At 44.3% G+C, this 23159-nt stretch overlaps 1 protein-coding gene across 2 annotated transcripts in view; it reads left to right on the top strand.

Moving 5' to 3' along the window:
- Positions 1-23159, top strand: part of LOC147894161 (cytochrome c biogenesis protein family) — a 78483-nt gene that overhangs the window by 16793 nt on the left and 38531 nt on the right. For both annotated transcript variants that reach the window (XM_087384773.1, XM_087384772.1), the window contains exon 4: positions 20415-20687. In XM_087384773.1, the coding sequence (XP_087240899.1) occupies positions 20415-20687 (273 nt within the window). The remainder of the gene's footprint in view (positions 1-20414; positions 20688-23159) is intronic.

Here is a 23159-nt window from a genome sequence, read left to right as displayed (position 1 = left end):
TCCTTTTAGGGAAGTATTATGTACTTGTCGATGTAGCTAGTGTGTCAATTTGCACCCAAGTGCAAGGGTGCATGTGACAAAAGAGGTCTATATGACCCATAGGCTTTGTGATGCCGTGGTCATGAGCACAAGATATGCATGCTAGAGAAATCCTTGTATCGCTTAAAGCAGGCTCCTCGAGCTTGGCATGCTAAAATAGATGCATATTTGACCAGCCAGGGTCCTTGCAATAATCCCATGGAAAACACATGGATGAAGCTCAAACATTTGCATGTGCATTGGAAGAATACCATGAAAAAAAAATGCTGGCTCAATGGGGGATTCTATCATCAAGAAGCACACTTGGAATCTAGTTATCTTTCATCTAAGAAGAGTGTGGTTGGATGCGAATGGGTTTACTAAATGAAAGCTAAAGCAGATGGATCTAATGATAAATACAAGGCAAGGTTGGTTGCCGGAAGGGATACTTTTGGAAATATTGTTAATAGGCCTATTGATAAGTACAAGGCTATTGGAGAAATCATAGCCAAAGAGTGTGTGTAGGATATGTTGTACTAGAGTTCTATTAGTGGTTCATGTGTGAGTGCCATGTGTCACCTTGGGAGTTATCCCCATATGCACTTGGTACTAGAGTGTGTGTGTGTCTAGCCTATAAAATCTTGTACTTCACTTGTCACTTAATACTCCATGAAAAAATTAAAGCCTTTCTATCATGTCTTCATTTGAGTATCATTTCCTCTCACCCTATCCTATCTTTCTCTCTCTCTCACACTCACCATATTTCCTTCATGGTATCAAAGCAGGTCAGCCCTGCCTTAATCTACCTTGCCATGTCATCACCTCTTCTAGCCCTAATCCTAATTCCGCTTATGCTGTCTCCTCTTCTCAGCCGGTTCATTTCGCCTCTAGCCACCTCCTTCCTATAGCCATTTGCATCAGCTTAGAGCCTCTCCACAGCCTGCCTTCATAGCCGCCTCCATTCGCGATCTTTTGAAGCTCTAGGCGCCCTTGACAGCTGTTGGGTGTAGGAAGCAATGGAACGGGAGTGGAGTGCGGGAAAGCAAACAATAAGCTGGAGGAAGACGTAGTACTGCTCAAATGGATAAGAGAAAAATACAAAGGGTGGCCTATATGGCCCCCAAGTTAATGATATGGTTGACCAGAGAAGTCAACTCATAGAGTTGACCTGACCTACAAGGGCTAAGTGCTTACAAACCCCGCTCCATGGTATAGTTGAAGTATCCTGGAAATATTTCAGGAATACCTAGAAACTACATCATGGTTGCACATATTCGTCCAAGAGGGATATATCAACTTATGATATGTACAGAGTGATCCCTCACGTAACAAAAGAAGCCAAGCATAAAGCATGTTGAAATGCCTCAAACTTGGGACATGGTTGCACATATTTGTCCCAGAGGGATATATCAACCTATGATATGTACAAAGTGATCCCTCACGTAACAAAAGGAGCCAAGTGTAAAGCATGTTGAAATGCCTCAAACTTGGGACGCGGTAAAGCTTTCGTGAAAAGATCTGCCAAGTTGTCCTCGGTGGGACCATAGGACAAGTGGATGTCTCCACTAGACAGTCGCTCTCAAACATAGTGATAGTGGACTTCAATATGCTTTGTGTGCGCATGAAACAGTGGGTTTCTAGCAACCGCCAAAGCAGTCTGGCTGTCGGTGTAGATCGTAGTAGAGTTGGGCTGAATGATATCAAGATCTGCAAGTAACTTGCGAAGCCAAACACACTCTATTCTAGTTGTGAAAGCTGCTCTGTACTAAGCCTCACAACTGGATGTGGCAACTGCAGGCTGCTTCTTGTTGAACCGAGAGATGCATGAAGCTCCAAGCATAAAACAGTTGCCGCTGTGTGACACCCTAGTGTTGTAACATCCTCCCAGTTGCTGTCTGTGAATGCATGCAAAACAAGTGGGGCCTCTGAACCATAGAGTAAACCCAAATGCTGCGTGGCCTTCAAGTATCAAAAGACCCGCTTCATTGCTTGCCAATGCTGCGTACTAGGCTTGTGCATGTACGTGCTGAGCTGGGAAATGGCATAATGAAGATCAGGCCGGGTATGACAAAGGTATATGAGGTAACCAACAGCCTGCTGATAAAGGGATGCATCAAATGGTGGACTTCCATCCTCGAAGGAGTAACGAAAGCCAGGCTCCAATGGAGTAGAAACTGGCTTGCAATCCTTGAACTGGAAGCGAGCAAGGAGCTGTTCAATATACTTGGACTGACTCATCATTATACCCCCCTCAACATATGCAATCTGTATGCCCAAATAATAGTGCAACCGGCCCATATGTGTCATGGCAAAAGACTCGAGTAAATCAGCCTTGAGATCTGCAATTTGTTCCATATTTGGCCCAGTGATAAGCATGTCATCCACATATAAAATCAGAATTAAAAATTCTGATGCACTCTTTCGGACATAAAGTGTAAGAGACTTCATCTATCCTCGTCCTTTCCTTAGCCTAAATCTCTCATTCATCGTTGAAATAATCACGGGCGATGGCTTTTCAGTAATTCCACCCAGCCTTTTCTCAAAGGATAGTTAATCATCAGATCCATACGTTATTTCATTCATACCTATCCATGAGACCCTCAATTCCCTAGATAGTTCTCCTTGCCAAATGTCATCAATCTAGCCTCTCCACTTGGTGCACCTTTTTACCCCTTTCTTGGGGCACATTAAAATCCACTTGCCCCTTGGCATTATTGCACATTTAGGTGCACCTAGGCCTTAGCACTCAGAACTATCTAGTCAATGCCATTCCACCCTCACCTAGGACCTTGGCAGTTACTTCTCTTGACCATTTCAATTACGCACTTTAACTATTACAAAAGTTGGTCATCTAAGAGAAAATGCCCACCGATCTATCCGAGGTCATGCTATCCCGGCTAGAGCATAACATTCCTTCCCTCTTCAAGCATCAGCGTCCTCGATGATGAAATCTGGGAAAGCTCTCCGTAACTGGTATACGGATTCCCAGGTAGCTTCCGATAGAGGCTGACCATGCCATGCAACCAACACCGTGGGTATCTTCCGATTTCGTATTTGCATTGTTCCTCGGTCCAGGATTCTTGTTGGCTTGCGCCTTGCAATATCCTCTATCTCCTGAAACAAAACCACACCTTCGATTAGTGAGTCACCTGTATGCAAAAATTTCTTTAAGCGCGAAACATGAAAAACCGGGTGCACCTTACACCCCTGTGGCAATTCTAATTTATAGGCTATACTGCCTATTCTCTTTAGAATTAACCACGGCCCACAGTATCGAGGTGATAACTTAGCACACTCTCCTGAAGTCAACGACTTACACTCTCCTGAAGTCAACGACTTCGAGTGCGAAGGAATTCTGAGAAAAACTTTTTCTCCTTCTTCAAATACTCTTATAGACCGATTTTCATCCGCATACACCTTGGCTCTATCCATAGCCTGGCGGATATTAGCTCTCGCAAGTGCTAGCATCTCTCGCATCTGAACTACAAAGTTCGCGGCACACTCCAACTATAGTCGGATTGGCTGGTCTATAACCATAGTTTAGCTCAAACGGACTGAACCCGGTAGATGAATGTTTTCTATCATTGTAGGCAAACTCCAACAATGGCAACCACTTGTCCCATGTATGTTGCCTCAATGACACATATGCCCTCAGCATATCTTCTAAAGTTTGGTTGACTCTCTCCGTCTGACCATCCGTCTCAGGATGTGATCCCCACTACTCATTCCTAACTCAGTCCTCAGTGTGTCAAATACCGCTGTCCAAAAGTGACCGGTAAATCTGACATCTTTGTCTGACACTATGGATCTAGGCAATCCATGCAGACGAAATATATGTCTAATGAACAAATCCGCCACTTGCGGGGCACTAACAGACTCTCTAGTTGGAATGAAGTGAGCCATCTTGGTTAGACGATTAACCACCACAAGGATAGAATTATATCCTCCTTGTGTTGCAGGTAGTCCTACAATAAAGTCCATGGAAATACTCTCCCACTTACTTAGTGGTATCTCCAAGGGTTGTAAAAGTCCGGGTGGCTTCACCCGCTCGGCCTTACTTACCTGACACGAGAAACACCGTGTCACATATTCATGAATATGCTTTTTCATCTTTGGCCAAAAGAAATGTCGCTTCACGAGATCATATGTCTTCTCGACACCTGGATGTCCCGCACACGGGCTATCACGGCATTGTCGAATGACTCTCTGCCTGAGATCATTCTGACCAGGTACTACAACCTTGCCATTTCTAACTAGCATACCATCCCTTATGGTATATCTTGCATAAGTTTGGCCTTTTCTGGATGCTAGGTCATCCTTTTCACTTTCCCCGGGTGTTAACACATGAGCTTTAGGCCATAAGCTCTGGACAAACTCGTCCACCTTTTGAGTTTCTCTGATCTCGGTCATTAGAGCACTCTCTAATACCGTGAAACTCAGGTTATGCATAATGCGAGACAACGCATCAGCCACCTTATTGTCTTTTCCTCTTCGGTACCGAATCGTCAGATTAAACTCCTGCATGAGCTCTGCCCACCTAGCTTGGCGGCCCCTCAAGTCAAGCTGTTTACAAAAATGTTTCAGAGTATCATGATCTACATCCACATAAAACTCTGAACCATACAGATAATGCCTCCATGTTTTCAAAGCATGGATAACAGCATACAACTCCAATTCATGAGTTGGCCAATTCCTCTGAGAGGGAGAAAGCTTCTTGCTTTCAAAGGCTACTGGCCTTCCCTTTTGAAGGAGAACTGCTCCTACCGCAATGCCACTTGCATCGGTTTCTAGGAACAACGGTTTCTGGGGATCAGCTATTTTTAACACCGGTCCTGAGACCACAGCTTGTTTTATGGTGTTAAAACTTTCCTGTTGATTCTGTCCCCAAATAAAAGGTACTTTATCTGAGGTCAGATCAGTCAATGGCGATACTATTCCGGAATATCCTTTGATATGCCTTCTATAAAACTGGACAAATCCCAAGAATGATCGCAACGTGGTCAGACTCTGAGGGATTGGCCAAGTTAGTATCGCATCCACTTTCTTCGGATCCATCTCTACCCCCTGTGGAGTAATTATGAACCCTAAGTACTCAAGCCTAACCATACACAGTATAGTTTTCTTTTTATTCACGTAAAGACTGGCTTTCCTCAACGTACTGAACACTATTCTTAAGTGTTCACGATGCTCAGTAACACTTTTACTGAATATCAAGATATCGTCAATAAAATGTACTACGAACTTTCCGATATATGGACGTAGTAAATCGTTCATAAGCATGACGAAGGTCGCTGGAGCATTGGTAAGTCCGAAGGGCATTACCAAAAACTCATAATGACCAAACCTGCTTCTAAAAGCGGTTTTATGCACATCCTTGGCTCTAATCCGGATCTGATGGTAGCCATACTTAAGATCTATCTTACTGAAAATCACGGCTCCATGTAATGCATCTAGCAAATCATCAATCCGAGCCATCGGATACCTGTGCTTAACAGTGATATTATTCAATGCTCTATAATCTATACAGAGGCGAAACGTATCATCCTTTTTCCTCTTTAATATCACTGGCGAAGCAAAAGGTGAGAAACTTGGTTGAATCTGCCCCAACTTGAGGTATTCTTCCAGTTGTCTACGCACCTCCGCTTCTTCAGCAAAACTCATTCTATAGGGAGGTCTATTCACGGGTTCTGCCCCCGGGATCAGTTCAATCTTATGTTGAACTTTCCGCTCTGGAGGTAACCCATAAGGTAGTTCATCCCTAAAACATTCAGAGAACTCCTCTGTTATAAGATTAGCCAGCTTGGCCATCTCACCACTTTGCGTGACATCAGTGCTAGCCAAAGAATTATCCACTGGCTCTACCGATGCTGTGCAAAGGAATAAAAACTCTACTTGAGCCTTTCTGATTTCCATCACGGAAACCAACGGTCCCTGAGGTATATCTTTTACACCTCGCAAGACATAAAGCACATCATTCATCTTGAATTGATATACGTGCCTTTTCCAATCAATGGCTGGATTCTTCCTAGAATGCCACGCCATACCCAGGGCTATATCTGCATGAGCAAGCTTGGTCATTTCAAAATCAAGCTTCTCAGCATAGTCTTGAATCCGAAGCTCCAACTGGGTAACCCTTTGGTCCCATACTTCAGTTGAACTTCCATCTGCCATCCTGACTGTATACGCATAGTCAGATGGACTTGTCTTTAATTTCAGCCTCTCCACGAGCTTGGAGTTAATCACATTGTGAGTTGACGCCGAGTCAAACAACACAATGACATCATGACTGGCCACTTGCCCTTTCATTTTAATTAACTCCGTATCATTAAAGGCCGTATACCCCGTTGCTGCGGGCTTAGATAGGATGTTATCAGGTGCACTTGTAAACTACTCGGTGCTTTCTATCAATTCAAACAACGGATTTTGCAGAGGCATTTGAATGAGTTGATTGCGAGTTGCCAAACACATATACTTGAACTTAAGAGTTTGCAATTAAGCTGGAATTAAGACTTATACAGCTTAAACACAAAGTGACATCATTGGAGAATGCAATATGATTGAGGGGCCAAGACGGGGCCCCCCCTTTCTCCAGGCTCACTTTATTCTTGAAAATGGAGATACAAGACCAAGGTGCAATGCACCTTCCAAACTGATGAACTCAGTGAAAACCTAGGACCTAGATACAAGACTCAAGAGCATATGTACAAGGTAGACAACAAAAAGGAGGACTCCAAGCTCAGGTTTCAGCTCTTGGCTTGCCCAATCCACAAGGAAGAAGCCTGCAACAATCACCACTTACATCCAACATTAGAGACAAACACTAGTTTCTAGAAAGATAGTAGAAACAACATGAAATAGTGCTGTAAATGAGATAAACTTGACAGTACAGGCTCCCTTCGTGACTTGGCCCTTTTGTAGATGAAGTCCTTGATGCCTCTGAAGCTACCTTGGGTGAGGAGAGTGTGGAAATGGGGCTGGAATGAGAACAGCTTAGAAAAACAGCCTGTAGGCTAGAGAGAGAAAGCTTTTATGGAGTGATAGCTGTAGAGAGAGAGTGCCTATGCTGATCCCAAGGGAGGAGATGTAAGAGAGGAGCTGCTGCTGTTCCAGAGGTGCACAGAAAGGCAGATTTCTGCAAGGGAAATGGGCTGGAACAGTAGAGAGAGAAATTCTGCAGTAGAGAGAGAAAGACTGCAGCAGGAGAGAGAAAGGGGCTGTGGCTGCTCCAGGCTAGGTGAAGGAGAGAGGATGCTGCTGCTGTTCCAGAAGAGCTGAGAGGGGGCAGATTTTCTGGAGAGTAGGGGCTGGAACTGTAGAGAGAGAATGTGCTGTTGTAGAGAGAGAAAGTGCTGCTGAGGTGAGAGAATGGCCTGGGGAGAAGCTGGCTGCACCCAAGGAGCTGGAGAGGTTCTGCTGCATCATCTAAAAGGAGGGAGAAGAAAAGTGACGAAATTTTCATGTGTGGAATGAAGGGGAGAGGTCTTCTTTTATAGGCTCAGCCCCCCTCCTAGGCCTAGAGTGGAAGGTGGACACTTGTCCCAGATTTTTGGTGGGCTGCAGTCCCAAAGAGGACAGCCCACCACTTGCCCTAAATCTACCAGATTTGGGGCCAAACACTTGGCCTGCATGCCCTGCCACTTGCCATGCATGCTGCCACATGTGTGGGACAGGTGGACTGACCTGCCAGCTCAGATTCCAAGTGGCAGTCTGCCACGTGTCAGCTGCCACGTCACTCCCAAAAACCCTAAAATTTCAAAGTTGTCAGAATTTAATTCTGATCGCACACACGGGTTCCTAACAGCTTAGACTATCTATTGACGTACTCTAAGGTCATAATTGAGCCATACTGAGCTCATTTGTTTGTCGTCTTATCTTGTATCTCCATTACTCTTGGCATGCTGCCAGGCCCACACCCAAAGCTCAGGGAACATTCTCTTGAATGGTTCCTAGGTCGGTATGCAATCTGTGCATTTGATTGGTCCCATGTTTGGGTACTCAGGTGGGGTGTGGTTTCTAGATGTCCCTCTCAAAGAGAGGCCATCACTCTTGTGGGTCACTAATGCCCATAACCCCAAGCAAGGGGGTCCACCCTCAAATGCTAGACCTAGTCCCCATTGTCCGTAACTGAACAGAAGGAAAACATTTCATTTCTTAATAAGCATACTATTGAAAAACAAAAAGAAATAGTACCAAGCAAGTGGATACATGTTGAAGCAGGATGACATTCCCTCCGTCTTTCATTCGGTTGTCCGCAACTGAAATGCTTCCTCATAAGCATCTAGGATTTCAGGACACTCCTGAAATGTAGCTCTGTCCACCCATTGGGCATCGGTGGATGGGAGCCCTCTGAACTTCAAAAGGTACATTTTGCGAGTCGTGCCTCGACGTCCCGTAGTGAAGTTATGCAAAATAATTTGCTCTGGGATCAACAAGATCTCAGTGTCCTCTACTTCAGGTGCATCGTCCAGTGTGGGCTCTTGAGGTGGTTCCCCAATGAAGGGTTTCACCAAGCTTACATGGAAGACATTGTGGATCTTCCAATGCTCTGGAAGTCTCAATCGGACCGAGACATCATTTATTACCTGCAACACCTGAAAAGGACCATAATATCGAAAGGATAGCTTGAAGTAGATGCGCTTTTTGCCCACTTTGTTTTTTAACCGGGCTTTCTCAAATTTCAATAAGACCCATTGGCCTTCTTTCACTGCAAACGCCCTCCGTCTTTTATTTGCAGCTGCTCTTTGTTTCTCCTGTGCCTTTTGAATGGCTGCTCGAACCGTGGCATAAGCAGAGTCATAATCCTCCATGAATTGATCAGCGGCAAATATTTTCTCTTTTGTTTGCATGAGTGGAGTTGGTAAAGATCTACCATATACAATTTCGAAAGGAGCTTTTCCAGTGGAGGAATGAATTGTGTTGTTATAAGCAAACTCCACAAGAGGAAGGAATTTCTCCCAAAAGGTTTGCTGGTCATGCACATAAAATTTCAGCAAATCCAAGAGTGTACTATTCGTAACTTCAGTTTGGCCATCCGTTTGAGGATGAAAAGCTGAGGAGAAACTTAGAAGAGTTCCAAGGTTCTCAAACAAAGCCTGCCAAAAGTTACTAGTGAACTTTGAGTCTCTATCTGATACTATAGACTTGGGCATGCCGTGGTGTCTAAAGATGTGTCTAATAAATAAATTGGCAGCTTCAGGTGCCTTGAGATTCTTTCTGCAAGGAATGAAGTGGGCTTGCTTGCTGAATCGATCTACTATCACCCAAATCATGTCATGATTTTGATTGGTCCTGGGAATTCCTGTAATGAAGTCCATGGTGATGTGTTCCCATGGTCTCTCAGGAATGGGTAGGGGCTGAAGTAAACCCTTGGGTTTTCCTCTCTCATACTTAGCTTTTTGACATGCGAGACAAGCTAAAATGTAGGCAGCAGTGTCCTTTTTCATGTTAGGCCAGTAGAAAAATTTATCCATGGCTGAAAAGGTGGCCACAATACCCCTATGACCAGCATAGGGTGGGTTATGGCTTTCCTCCATCACTTTAGATCTAAGCTGCTTTGTGATACATAGTTTGTTCTCCATGAATAAATAGCCATCCCTGATGTGGTAGGCATGATGGGTGCCTCCATCTTTCAAATGTGCCCATGGCTGAGCAAAATCAGCATCTCCCTCATAGAATTCTTTGAGGGCTGTTAGCTCATCATGATAGGGAACTGAAATATGGTGAAGCCGTGGTCTACGAGAAAGGGCATCAGCCACTACATTCTCTTTTCCAGGAGTATATTGTATCTGAAAATGAAATGATTGCAGAAAGGTAGACCATTTCATATGTCTCCGTGGACGTCTCGAAGGAGATGGACTCCGATGACGCCGTCTACCTCGAGGAGGGGACGAAGAGGATGATCTTCCCTCCTTGTTGGAGTTGGTGTTGTCCGCACGGCCTCTTCCTTGGGATTGGGGCCCTATGTCATGAGTTCCTGCTTGGCTGCTTTCCAGCACTTGAACCTGTTGAGCAATGTTTGCCAAGAGAGCACTCAACTCATGCAGGTTAGGAGGAGGGTCAGGTCCATTGGCTGCCATGATGACAAGATAACTCAATGAAGGAGAGACTCAACAAGAGAAAGCACAGAGTACAGGACCACTGCCTAAGCTCTGATACCAATGTAAACTACTCGGTGCTTTCTATCAATTCAAACAACGGATTTTGCAGAGGCATTTGAATGAGTTGATTGCGAGTTGCCAAACACATATACTTGAACTTAAGAGTTTGCAATTAAGCTGGAATTAAGACTTATACAGCTTAAACACAAAGTGACATCATTGGAGAATGCAATATGATTGAGGGGCCAAGACGGCCCCCCCCCCTTCTCCAGGCTCACTTTATTCTTGAAAATGGAGATACAAGACCAAGGTGCAATGCACCTTCCAAACTGATGAACTCAGTGAAAACCTAGGACCTAGATACAAGACTCAAGAGCATATGTACAAGGTAGACAACAAAAAGGAGGACTCCAAGCTCAGGTTTCAGCTCTTGGCTTGCCCAATCCACAAGGAAGAAGCCTGCAACAATCACCACTTACATCCAACATTAGAGACAAACACTAGTTTCTAGAAAGATAGTAGAAACAACATGAAATAGTGCTGTAAATGAGATAAACTTGACAGTACAGGCTCCCTTCGTGACTTGGCCCTTTTGTAGATGAAGTCCTTGATGCCTCTGAAGCTACCTTGGGTGAGGAGAGTGTGGAAATGGGGTTGGAATGAGAACAGCTTAGAAAAACAGCCTGTAGGCTAGAGAGAGAAAGCTTTTATGGAGTGATAGCTGTAGAGAGAGAGTGCCTATGCTGATCCCAAGGGAGGAGATGTAAGAGAGGAGCTGCTGCTGTTCCAGAGGTGCACAGAAAGGCAGATTTCTGCAAGGGAAATGGGCTGGAACAGTAGAGAGAGAAATTCTGCAGTAGAGAGAGAAAGACTGCAGCAGGAGAGAGAAAGGGGCTGTGGCTGCTCCAGGCTAGGTGAAGGAGAGAGGATGCTGCTGCTGTTCCAGAAGAGCTGAGAGGGGGCAGATTTCTGGAGAGTAGGGGCTGGAACTGTAGAGAGAGAATGTGCTGTTGTAGAGAGAGAAAGTGCTGCTGAGGTGAGAGAATGGCCTGGGGAGAAGCTGGCTGCACCCAAGGAGCTGGAGAGGTTCTGCTGCATCATCTAAAAGGAGGGAGAAGAAAAGTGACGAAATTTTCATGTGTGGAATGAAGGGGAGAGGTCTTCTTTTATAGGCTCAGCCCCCCTCCTAGGCCTAGAGTGGAAGGTGGACACTTGTCCCAGATTTTTGGTGGGCTGCAGTCCCAAAGAGGACAGCCCACCACTTGCCCTAAATCTACCAGATTTGGGGCCAAACACTTGGCCTGCATGCCCTGCCACTTGCCATGCATGCTGCCACATGTGTGGGACAGGTGGACTGACCTGCCAGCTCAGATTCCAAGTGGCAGTCTGCCACGTGTCAGCTGCCACGTCACTCCCAAAAACCCTAAAATTTCAAAGTTGTCAGAATTTAATTCTGATCGCACACACGGGTTCCTAACAGCGTAGACTATCTATTGACGTACTCTAAGGTCATAATTGAGCCATACTGAGCTCATTTGTTTGTCGTCTTATCTTGTATCTCCATTACTCTTGGCATGCTGCCAGGCCCACACCCAAAGCTCAGGGAACATTCTCTTGAATGGTTCCTAGGTCGGTATGCAATCTGTGCATTTGATTGGTCCCATGTTTGGGTACTCAGGTGGGGTGTGGTTTCTAGATGTCCCTCTCAAAGAGAGGCCATCACTCTTGTGGGTCACTAATGCCCATAACCCCAAGCAAGGGGGTCCACCCTCAAATGCTAGACCTAGTCCCCATTGTCCGTAACTGAACAGAAGGAAAACATTTCATTTCTTAATAAGCATACTATTGAAAAACAAAAAGAAATAGTACCAAGCAAGTGGATGCATGTTGAAGCAGGATGACAGCACTCGTCACTAACTTAGCAACAGACACACATAACAAACAAGGTACTAACCTCTGAGAAGGTCCCGCCAGTTGCATCTGCATGTGTTCCGCATTGGGACTCTCCTGCATTTCTATGTCGCATTCAGATATTATCATATTAGCCGTGCGACGGTCTTTATTCAGTGGACAATCCTTCCACTGATGTCGCTGAAGGCAGCCGAAGCACAATCCTTCTTTTCTAGCTTTCTCTTTTTGTTCCGGGGTCAACGAGGACTTTGACCAAGCCTGGGCTGCCATTGGAGTTATTTTCCTTTTCACCCCAATGGTGGTACTTGTTTTTACTGGTCCCTCAACCGGCTTCACCTGCTTGGTTTGGCCACTTGGCTGCGAGACACTTGTCTTTGAAACCCATTTCCTCGGAAATCCTCCTTTTTTCGGGTACTCATACTGAGTCCCTGCCTGCACAAATCCACCAGATCTGCCTCTGGCATCCTCATAGTTCAAGGCTACTGCAATAGATTCATCTAGTGTAGTCACATATTTAGCCCGAACTTCCATTTTGATCTTGTCGTTCAGTCCATAGATATAGTGCTTTAACTGAACCGACATAGGGAGAGGGTCTGTTAATTTCATGACACATTCCCTGAATTTGTCAGTGTACTCTGCCACTGACAGACTCCTCTGACGAAGATTTCTATAAGCATCCCAAGCTCGGGATTCTTCATCAGGTGGGAGAAAGTGTTTCTTGAATTCAGCTTTAAACCCTTCCCAGGTGGTTGGAGCAACTTGATCCTTCTGTTGCTTTATCCACCATCTGTCCGCTGCCTCGATAAACAGGTGTGTGGCCTCGCGGATTTTCTTTAGATCGGATCTAATCTCACAAATGGCGAAGGCTTCTTCCCACTTGTGTAACCAAACCTCGATCACATCAGAGCTGCGCTCGGTCATCCGACCAGCGTACTTTTCTGGTCTATAATTAGCGATATTAGGCACTTTGACCCTTGCGCGCTCTAGGGAATGTACACTGGGCTCTGGCTCTGCTGGAGCTTTGCCCTTATCAATTCTAGACGGCCTAGCCGACAAGGCTTGCACCATCTCCTTGATCTCATTTTGACCAGCATTCACTTGAAGCTGCTGGTTCATAATCTGTTGTAAAGCATCCTCTAATATCGAAATCCTACCAATCAAAGTAGGTGCTGCCTGATGTGACATCTGTTGTGTAGACTGTACTCTAGACTCACTAGGATTCACTCTTGAATTCTGCCCTACTGCTTCCATAGGTTCACAGTGGAAGATGGGTTTTTTTTTTTTTTTCTTTAAAAAAAAAATAAAAAAAAATAATTAACCCAAATAACCAATATATACACCCTTCACTTCTGTTCCGTTTTCCTTTTTTTTTTTTTTCTCTTCTACAGTGCAGAAATCACAGGACCATATGAAAACAAAAAAAAAAACTGCACGGAAAGAAAGAGCTCCCTGATCTTTGCGACGATGCCAGCTACTCTTTCCCAGACGTACAATTTCCCTTCCAATTAGACTGTGCAAAGGTCTTAGAATGCCTCGCAGCCGATGCTTCTGTAGAACAGCAAGCAAGATGAAACCAAATATGCTGCTGTTGATCGACGTGACGCCTTCACGTTACGTGAACTACCATCGTGCTCCAAAAATCAGTTTTTTTTTCCAGCTGCATAGCCTAGTTTCGTCAACGGCCACTTTGCGCTAGTCTCGTCCACCTCCTAAATCTCTGCGCTGCCTTACGTCGATTTCCAAGCAAACGTCAAATTATGCACCTACGCCTTCACCGACGAATATCCACGTCAACGACCCTCTTCCAAAAGGTATCGACGACCGCTCGAATTCGACAGCTTCGTTTACCCGTCACCTGCGACTGGTTTTCTTCTCACGCAAACAGCCTTCGTAGGCCACGGTGGCCATTCTCTCATTCAGAACGTCAACTTTCCGTCGATCTCCTCGTAGCCTCCCGTCACCTTTCGGGAACCTTGCGCTCCATCGCTTCATCTCTTCACGAATCCCCCTTCCATCCTCTAGCCTCGCTCTGATACCAAAATGTAAGAGACTTCATCTATCCTCGTCCTTTCCTTAGCCTAAATCTCTCATTCGTCGTTGAAATAATCACGGGCGATGGCTTTTCAGTAATTCCACCCAGCCTTTTCTCAAAGGATAGTTAATCATCAGATCCATACGTTATTTCATTCATACCTATCCATGAGACCCTCAATTCCCTAGATAGTTCTCCTTGCCAAATGTCATCAATCTAGCCTCTCCACTTGGTGCACCTTTTTACCCCTTTCTTGGGGCACATTAAAAACCACTTGCCCCTTGGCATTATTGCACATTTAGGTGCACCTAGGCCTTAGCACTCAGAACTATCTATTCAATGCCATTCCGCCCTCACCTAGGACCTTGGCAGTTACTTCTCTTGACCATTTCAATTACCCACTTTAACTATTACAAAAGTTGGTCATCTAAGAGAAAATGCCCACCAATCTATCCGAGGTCATGCTATCCCGGCTAGAGCATAACATAAAGAGTGGCCTCGGTTGGGCTATTTTGAAAGCCACGGGCTGTCAAAAATGCATGTATCTTCGCATACCATGCCCGGGGTGCCTGCTTCAAGCCATAGAGGGCTTTTTTGAGCCGGCAAACCATATTTTAAGAACCTAATTGTTCAAAACCAGGTGGCTGAGTGACATAGACTTCTTCTTGAAGATCACCATGAAGGGAGGCAGTCTTGATGTCCAGCTGATGAACCTCCCAATGCCGATGAGGTGCCATAGCAATAACACACCTGATAGTAGTAATGCGTGAGGTGGGAGCAAAGGTCTCCTCAAAGTCAATGCCGTGCTGCTGTGCATATCCCTTTGCAACCAAGCAGGCTTTGAGGCGGTCAACACTGCCATCAGCTTTCCTTTTCACCTTGTAGACCCACTTTGTACCAATCGCACGCTTGCTTGTTGGCACATAACAGAACTCCCAAGTGTTGTTGGCATGAATGGATTCAAGCTCAGCCTTCATGGCATCCATCCATTCCTTGCTCTCAAAGGCATCCTTGTGACATAAAGGTTCCTCATTGCAAGCAGATTTAACCAAAGCTACAGCCAAATAGTTGCCATGCATCTGTTTATAAGCTCCTCTAGTGTGAGCTGGCAAAGGCTCAGCTTGTTTGCTGTCCCTGAGTGTGTCCAAAAGCCATCTAGGGACTGATTTTTGCTGTTTAATGACACCACTCTCATGTGCAACTGCTTGCTCAATAGCATGATCATCAATTAAAGGCATATTAGGCTGAGCAGGAACTGCACTGGTAGAAGTGTATGGCACAACACTGTGCACTGGCTGCTCTGGATCTGCAGGCCAGTGAAAGAGAGGCAACAATGTATCAAGGACATCTGAGGAATCAACAAATTTTTTTTTTGCATTCCAGCCAAGGTGAAGGCACATTTTCAGTGAATACAACATCCCTATTGACAATGACCTTGCCCGTGCTGGTTTGATACAACCTGTATCCCTTGCGCTCTGTGCTATAACCAATGAATATGCATTTTACAGCTTTGTCTTCAAGCTTGTGCCTCAGCTGAGATGGCACATGAGAAATTTCAGGTTTGCAACCGTGCCATGCCTCATAAGGTGTGATAGTCTTCAATGCCTTTGTGGGTGCCTGATTGAGCACATAGTTGGAGAACATGACAGAATCCAACCAAAACTTTTTTGGCAAAGACTTTCCTTTGAGCATGCATGTGCCCATTTCCATCTGTGACCGATTTTTCCTCTCTGCCTGCCTGTTTTGTTGCGGAGTATAAGACACTGTACATTGATGAATAATACCCCGAGCTGCCAAAGAATCAGAGAATTCACGGGACATGTACTCCCCCCCCCCCCCCCCCCCCCCCCCTTGTCAGTGTGTAGAGTAAGGAGCTTGTTCCCTGATTCATTTTCAGCCATGGCAAGCCAATGTCTGAAGCATGGGAACACATCAGATTTGGCCTTCATGCCATATATCCAAGCAAATCTGGTGTAGTCATCCACAAAGGTAGAAAAGTAAATGTAGCCCCCAAGAGATGCTGTCTGCATCGGCCCACACATCACTATGCACATGGTGAAGCTTCTTGGATGCACCAACTATCCCATCCTTTGGAAATGAGAAACGGTGCATTTTGCCCAACAAGCATCCCTCACAAACATGTTTAACTGGTGCATGCATGGGTGGGAGAGCAACCACCATGTTTTGTGAATGCATTTTAACCAAGCTTGTGTAGTTGATGTGACCCAACCTCGCATGCCATAAGTGGGAATCTGAAATTACAGATTCAGCCACCAAATTTGCCTCTATAGCAAGCTGTTTGTCATAAACATCAAGATGATATAGCCCAAAAGAAAATGACCCAATAAGTACTATGATGTCATCGTACTGGTTGTCATACACGGCACATCGATAACCATCAAAGAGAACCCAAAAGCCATTCAAGGATATGGTTGCAATGGAGATGAGGTCCTTTTTGATGCTTGGGACAAACAAAACGTCCATGAGCGTGATACGATCACGTGAAACTGAAGTGACCTTGACTTGGCCAATCCCTTTCACAGGATATGATGCATTGTTGGCACATGTCACTGTGCCACCATGTGGAGCAGGCCCCAATGTCTGAAAGAGTGATCAGCAAGAAGTGATGTGCTTAGAAGCACCACAGACACGGCTGTAGCATGCTTCTCTGGATGGTACTGGCATGTCACCGTAAAAGCCCACTCATTGTGAGCAATGAAATCAGCCCGCTTCGTCAGTACGACAACTCTCTTCATCTTTTCTTTGGAACCATCACCTAACAACGGACACTTTCTCTTCTATGCTCTCTCTCTCTCTCTCTCTCTCTCTCTCTCTCTCTCTTTGCAAACACACTAGGGCCTAGGACAATCATCGGGTTGGACCCCTCCGAAGGTTTTTTTATTACTTGAAGGATTTGAATACACAGAGAGTTCAGTGTGGAAGCCGTGTGTTACAAAAATAAAAAACTTGCAGTATTACATTAGCTCTCAGGCTCTCTTTTTTGGCAACTATTTACCCTATTTTGACTTCATTTCCACTCCAACACTGGGGATTGTGGATCTATTGCTGACAGATTGCGGGATATTTTTAGATTTGCAGGTTATTTTGTCACATTTGCTTTATTTCAGCAAAATTTGGGGCTTTTGGTCATTTGCCCCAAATTTGACCGTTTTGCCCTTCCAAAAATTGGGGATTTTGTCAATTTTGTTGAAATTTGCAGTGACATTGGCTTGGTACAGCCAATTTTGGGCATTTGGTAGACATTGGCATGCAGGAACATTGACATTGTCTTGGAATTACAGCACATTGAATCACTTTTGCCATATTTGCTGCCCATTGCAGTGACATTTGCTTTATTCACCTCAATTTGGGTATATTATGCATTTGCCCCTTGATTTGGGCTTGTTGTCTTGTCAGATTTGAGAGGCGCAGCCTCCATCTGGGACATTTACAGCTCAATTGATCATTGGATACATTTGCAGACATTTGCCCCTTGTTTTGGGCTGATATTTTTGCAAGACAGCTATCTTTGGCAGGGGGGTCCTTTGACCGGAGAGAGATTGTTTTTCAGGTCATATTTTGGGGGATAGCACGTGCATTTAGCTCATTGTTTAAGCAGCCAATTTTTGGTTTGTCACTGCCTAACATTTGCTGTCAGTTTTGGACAGCCAGCTCATTTTGCAGTGAAAGCCTTAAGGCCACTCTTGAGCGCACATTTTTTTCTTTAGGATTTATTTTTGCCATGGGATGCAACGATTGGATGGGTATGTTCTCAGTTGAGGACAAGCTCAATGGACCCAATTATCCCATGTGGTCATACATGGTGAAACATTTGCTGGTTGCTAAAAAAATTTAGGGGTATTGTCTTAGGATTGGATCTTCGACCTTCCTCTGTGGCATCCACTTTTGCTACAGCTACAGCTGGTGCAGCTGCTACAGCCACTTCTGGATCTACTACCACCACTGGTGCAGCCGTTATAGCCACCTCTAGATCTACTACTACTCCAACCACACCTCCTACACTGGAACATGCCAGATGGGATGGTAGAGATGCCCAAGCACATTCGATCATTGCTTTTTCAGTCAAGAGACATATCATTCCTCACATTCGGTCTTGCAAAACATCAAAGGCTGTGTGGGACAGCTTGGCTCACCTCAAGAAGTAGTATTTACATTAACATCAACCAAGTCTTGCATTCCAAATAAATCAATTTCTAGTTCTATCCCTAAGTCACCTATAATATCATTGGGAGCTATAGTAGCTAAAATTGGATCCTCTAATGGTGATGATGATGTGATAGAAGTAGTAGAAGATGTAATTTCCATGGATACCTTAAAAGACAATGAATTGTCTTCTAGGACTTCTTCTCTAAAAATAGATGAATCAATTGGAAACATTAACATCTCTATATCAACATCTCTATCTTCAAAAGATAATTTAGCTCAGAGCAACTTGGACCACATACCACCAGAACAAGCCAAATGAAAGATCAATTATGAAAATGCCATTATTAATAAACATGCAAGAAATGCTTCAAATCAAGGTCATGATTAGCTTAATTCATTTTATCATATCTGCTCTCTGGTTTGAAGAACACAAATATCATCTATTCATCGGGACCATCATAGATAACTAAAAACTTATACAGTAAAACAAAAATACTAAAATTTCTAAATCCGACTTCTTATATGGGCCCAGAATAATCTCACTACGAGGTAAGAAGGTTGACATCTAAAATACTCGCTTGACTTTGATATATGAAGTTAGCCGCAATCAAATATGGTCCTCTTTTAATTAATGTGCTTCATACAAAAGTGCCACCCATGTATAGCACCCAGGTCATGGTACACAAAGATTGATGCCTTCTTCCAGACAATAACATGCAAAATGCTATATCAGACTGCAATCTTTATGCATTATAGAAAATGATAGCTTGATCGTTGTCATACTGTATGATCTTATCATTTCAGGCAATGTTGACATTCTGATCAAGCAGCTCAAGGCTGCACTCTGTAGGCAGTCTGAGAGGACAGATTTTAGGCATTTGCACTATTTGTTGACCATAGAAGTATGGCACCAGAAGGATGGTATAAGGGCTTTCTGGAAAAGTTTTATATGCAGGACAGCAAGCCAATTGCTACACAGGACTGAAGTTGGATGTGCGTTTGAACTAGCTAGATGTGGATGCCACGCTTTATAGGCAGCTTGTGGGCAGCCTAATTTATTTGATGACCACCGTGCAAGATATTTCTTATGCTGCCAGTGCGGTGTGGGCCCCCCATCCACACTCTATGTATAGACGTGAACCCCCTCATACCGTACGTGCGATGCTCATTGCATACGGCTTGCTTTGTGCTAGTTAGTACATGGCACATCTCAAGGCCAGCCTTTGGAAGGGTGGACATAGCTTTTGCTGCTGGAGTTGCTATTATTGGTAAAAATGACTGATAATATTCAAGCTATTTTGAATGTGTCTAATATAGATGGGATCATATTGTTGTTGATCACTACCTCACATTGAGCCCCCCATATGAGGCGGACGAAGAGAAAGGTGATAGAATAGGCTGGATCCAGACTTCTCAATGAAGCTGGTGGGGATAGGCAACCTGGACTGGGACCATGATAGAAACCTGGACTTGATTTACCTATATAGGATTGAATAAATGAGAAATAAATAATAGGAATTTAGTTAATTAGTAAGTCATATTTATTAAAAACATCTACCTTTGCACACATTTTATTAAACATTAGGCCTAGAACGGCAGTTTATCCCAAGCTTGCTAGGACGTGCATTTGTGAGTGAGTGTGTGAGAGAATGTCTATGTAATGCTGTGCACCCACCATTGGTAGTTATTGGTGTGGATGTTATAGTAACCAGTTCTCTAAATTATGACAGTGATTGTCTTTAATTCTTTCAGGAATTAAAACTTACACAATGATTTTCAGCTTGTCCTCAGATGACCAAGATCTGTGTTCAAAACATTGTATTGTGTCTAGATGCTATCCTCGACGTGAAGAGCCTGAGGCTTTTTGAGAGCAGATGAGGTGTTGTCTTGAATACCAAATCATAACTACAGGAAAATGAATTTGTGTTGGTTGGTATATGTTGACTCGATGGACATTAGTCAATTGTGGCATAATTCATGAAGTTGCATACTTGCATGAGGAGAATATCTTGCCATTGTTCTAAAGTAATTAATATACTACTTTTAGAAATATCTTAGTGGATTCGGCCATGAAAGAATTCTAGAGGATATTCACGTGATTGTTATGTATCACATAATTATTTGTCATTGGTTTTTTACAGACACACATGTTCTTGTCATCCAAAAGGTTGACATTATTTTTGGTGCAGGTATTTGTTCAAGGACCTGTACTTTACGCTTTCAAAGGCCTTGCTGGTCGGTTTGCTCCGATTGGTGTTCATGCTGCTCTTTTATTGATCATGGGAGGAGCAACATGTAGTGCCATGGGAGGCTATCATAGGTCTATAACAGTACCACAGGGTCTAAGCTTCACTGTTGGAGATGTATTGTATCCTAATGGAATTCTATCTCGACCTACTCCTGCATTCAGCACGGAGGTTCATGTCAACAATTTCTCCATTGACACGTATCCAAATGGACAGGTGTGATCTTGTCTTCATTATAATTCCAGAGATCCTAACTGGGGCCCCAGCTAACATGCAAACTTGGCATTTCTGGGTGGTTTGATAGTAAATGAGTAAGGATGGGAATCTGGATGGATATTATCAATGGCCTTAAGGATTCTCATAACCTTCAATGTCATTTGGCTTATGGATTTGCGTTGTGTACATAATCTTATCTAATTCAGGAAAACATGACAGCATGCAGCTCCAGGAGATGTGAGAGAACGGAGAGCACTAGGTAGCTCCATGAAGAAGAGAGGGGGCATGCATGGGCTCCAAGGAGGAGGAACTGCTCCAAAAAGCATAGTGTTGGAATATGGAAAAAGAACTAGAACTAGAAACTGGAAATGGAAATGAAATGACAAGACTAAAAGACAAGAAATACCTTGAGAAGAGTGTAGACAAGACATAAGCTAGACTGATAGATTAGAATGATGTGACCCATTGAATATATGGGCCAAAGTACAAGACATAATGCAAGAGTGTTTATGGGATAATTGTAGAAGTGCCACATGGCACACACTCAAGACATAAAGACTAGACTTAGACTTAGACTAGGAAATAGTACACTTAGTGTGCACTTATCTCCAACACCCTCCTTAAGTGGACACTAGGAGTAAGACAGAAAGACAAGACTAGAGGACAGACATAAAGACTGATAGACTGAGAGACAAGATAGAAGACATGACAGACAAAAGATCCTGAGACACCCCTCCTCAAGTGATATCCTCATATGGGTCTACAAGGGTAGGGACAAGATGGATCTAAAACATAGTCAGATTGATAGACAAATAGACAGACAGACAAGACTAGATAGACAGAAGACTGACTGTAGACAAATAGAAAGACCAAGACACTAGAACCCCTTGACCTACATCATCGGTGGTCAAGGTGGTAGACAAAACATAGAAGTAATCAGAAAGCCCACTTTTCATCATGTAAGGAAGGAATAGCAGGATCAGCTGATGGAGATGTTGCAGCAACATGGGCTGAGGTAGATGCAGGAGCTGATGTAGAGGTTTTGGAGTAGCAGTCCCTCTCCCGGTGATTATCACGGCCACAAATGGTGCATGGATGAGCCTTGAAACAGTCCTTCTCCACATGATTAGTCTTGCCACAATGGGTGCAAGGCTTTCTTACCTTAGAACTGCCTTTCTTTGCTAAAAATGCAGTGTCAGTTACCTTGCGTTGTTGAGTTCTTTCTTCCTCTTGGAGAGCATTGATGATACCCTCAAGAGAAGGATTATTATGATACTTGAAGGTAGTGACAAGAGTAGCATAGGAGTCAGGTAAGCTTTTGAGAAGCACAACAATAGCAATATCTTTGGAGATGGGAGACTTGACTGACGCAAGCTGAACCATAAGACTGCGAAGATAATTGACATGAGAGGCTATAGTAGCTCCTTCCTGCATATGTAGATCAAAGAATGAGATCATAAGTGCAATCTTAGAGTTTTTAGATCGGGCTCCAAAAAGAGTGTCCAAAGTGATCCATGCTTGAGGAGCAGACTGTATGTCGGAGATGTGATGAATGTAATCATCTCCAAGGCCGAGCAATATGATAGCATAGGCTTTGTCGTTCTTGGCAGCAACAACTTGCTCAGATGGACCTTCGGGAGCATCACGGTGAACAATGTCCCAAAGGCCTTCTTTCATAAGATGGCACTTGATTTTGATCTGCCAAGTATGAAAGTTGGACCCATTGAATTTGTCGATAGATATGAGAGAATGAGAGGAAGATGCCATGTGGGAAGGTCTTACCTCTTGCTAGGATGCAAGGGCAGTGTCTATTCCCTTACAATATTGCAGAAAATAAATGAGAGGAAGAAATCCCAGAAGCCGGTTCTCTCACCACTTGGTCAGGGCCATAGCATATGACAGCCCATCGAAGTAGGAGGAACCAGCAAAAAAGGAGACTGTTCAGCAAACTGAAAGAGGCAAAGCTTAGTACCTCAATCCCGGGCAGAGATAGAGATGAAAAAGGAAAGCAGATCTTCGTGCAGATGAAGTCGAAGAAGTCTTCAGCCTGTGCAGGTACGGATTCCGTACAGTCGTACGGACTGTACGGATGTACGGACGATGGCGCAGAGTACTGACGGCGGAGTACGGACGAGGTACGACGACGTACGGACGGACGAAGTACGACGGCGTACGGCGGCGTACGGCGGTCGTACGGAAGAGCAGAGATGGATGCTGCGCAGATTTGTCGGTGACAGCAGATCTGGCGCTCAGATCTGGCTGAGCTGCGCAGGTCTGAAGTGCAGATCTGGCGCAGATCTTTGGAGTGGGCGCAGAAATTTAGAGCAGGAAAAGAAAAAAAATGCAGCAGAGTCACGCAGATCTGGAGCGTGGCAGGGCAGATCTGCAGCAGGGGAGAGAGGAGAGAGAAGAGGCAGATCTGAGGGGGGGGAGGCAGATTTGAGAAGAGAGAAGAGGGAGAAGAGGAGTCAA

This window comes from Dipteris shenzhenensis, chromosome 14 (genome assembly GCF_047967505.1).
Source record: "Dipteris shenzhenensis isolate YYH24624 ecotype China chromosome 14, Dip_SZ_1.0, whole genome shotgun sequence".
NCBI lineage: Eukaryota > Viridiplantae > Streptophyta > Polypodiopsida > Gleicheniales > Dipteridaceae > Dipteris > Dipteris shenzhenensis.
This window is presented reverse-complemented; position numbering and strand designations above follow the sequence as displayed.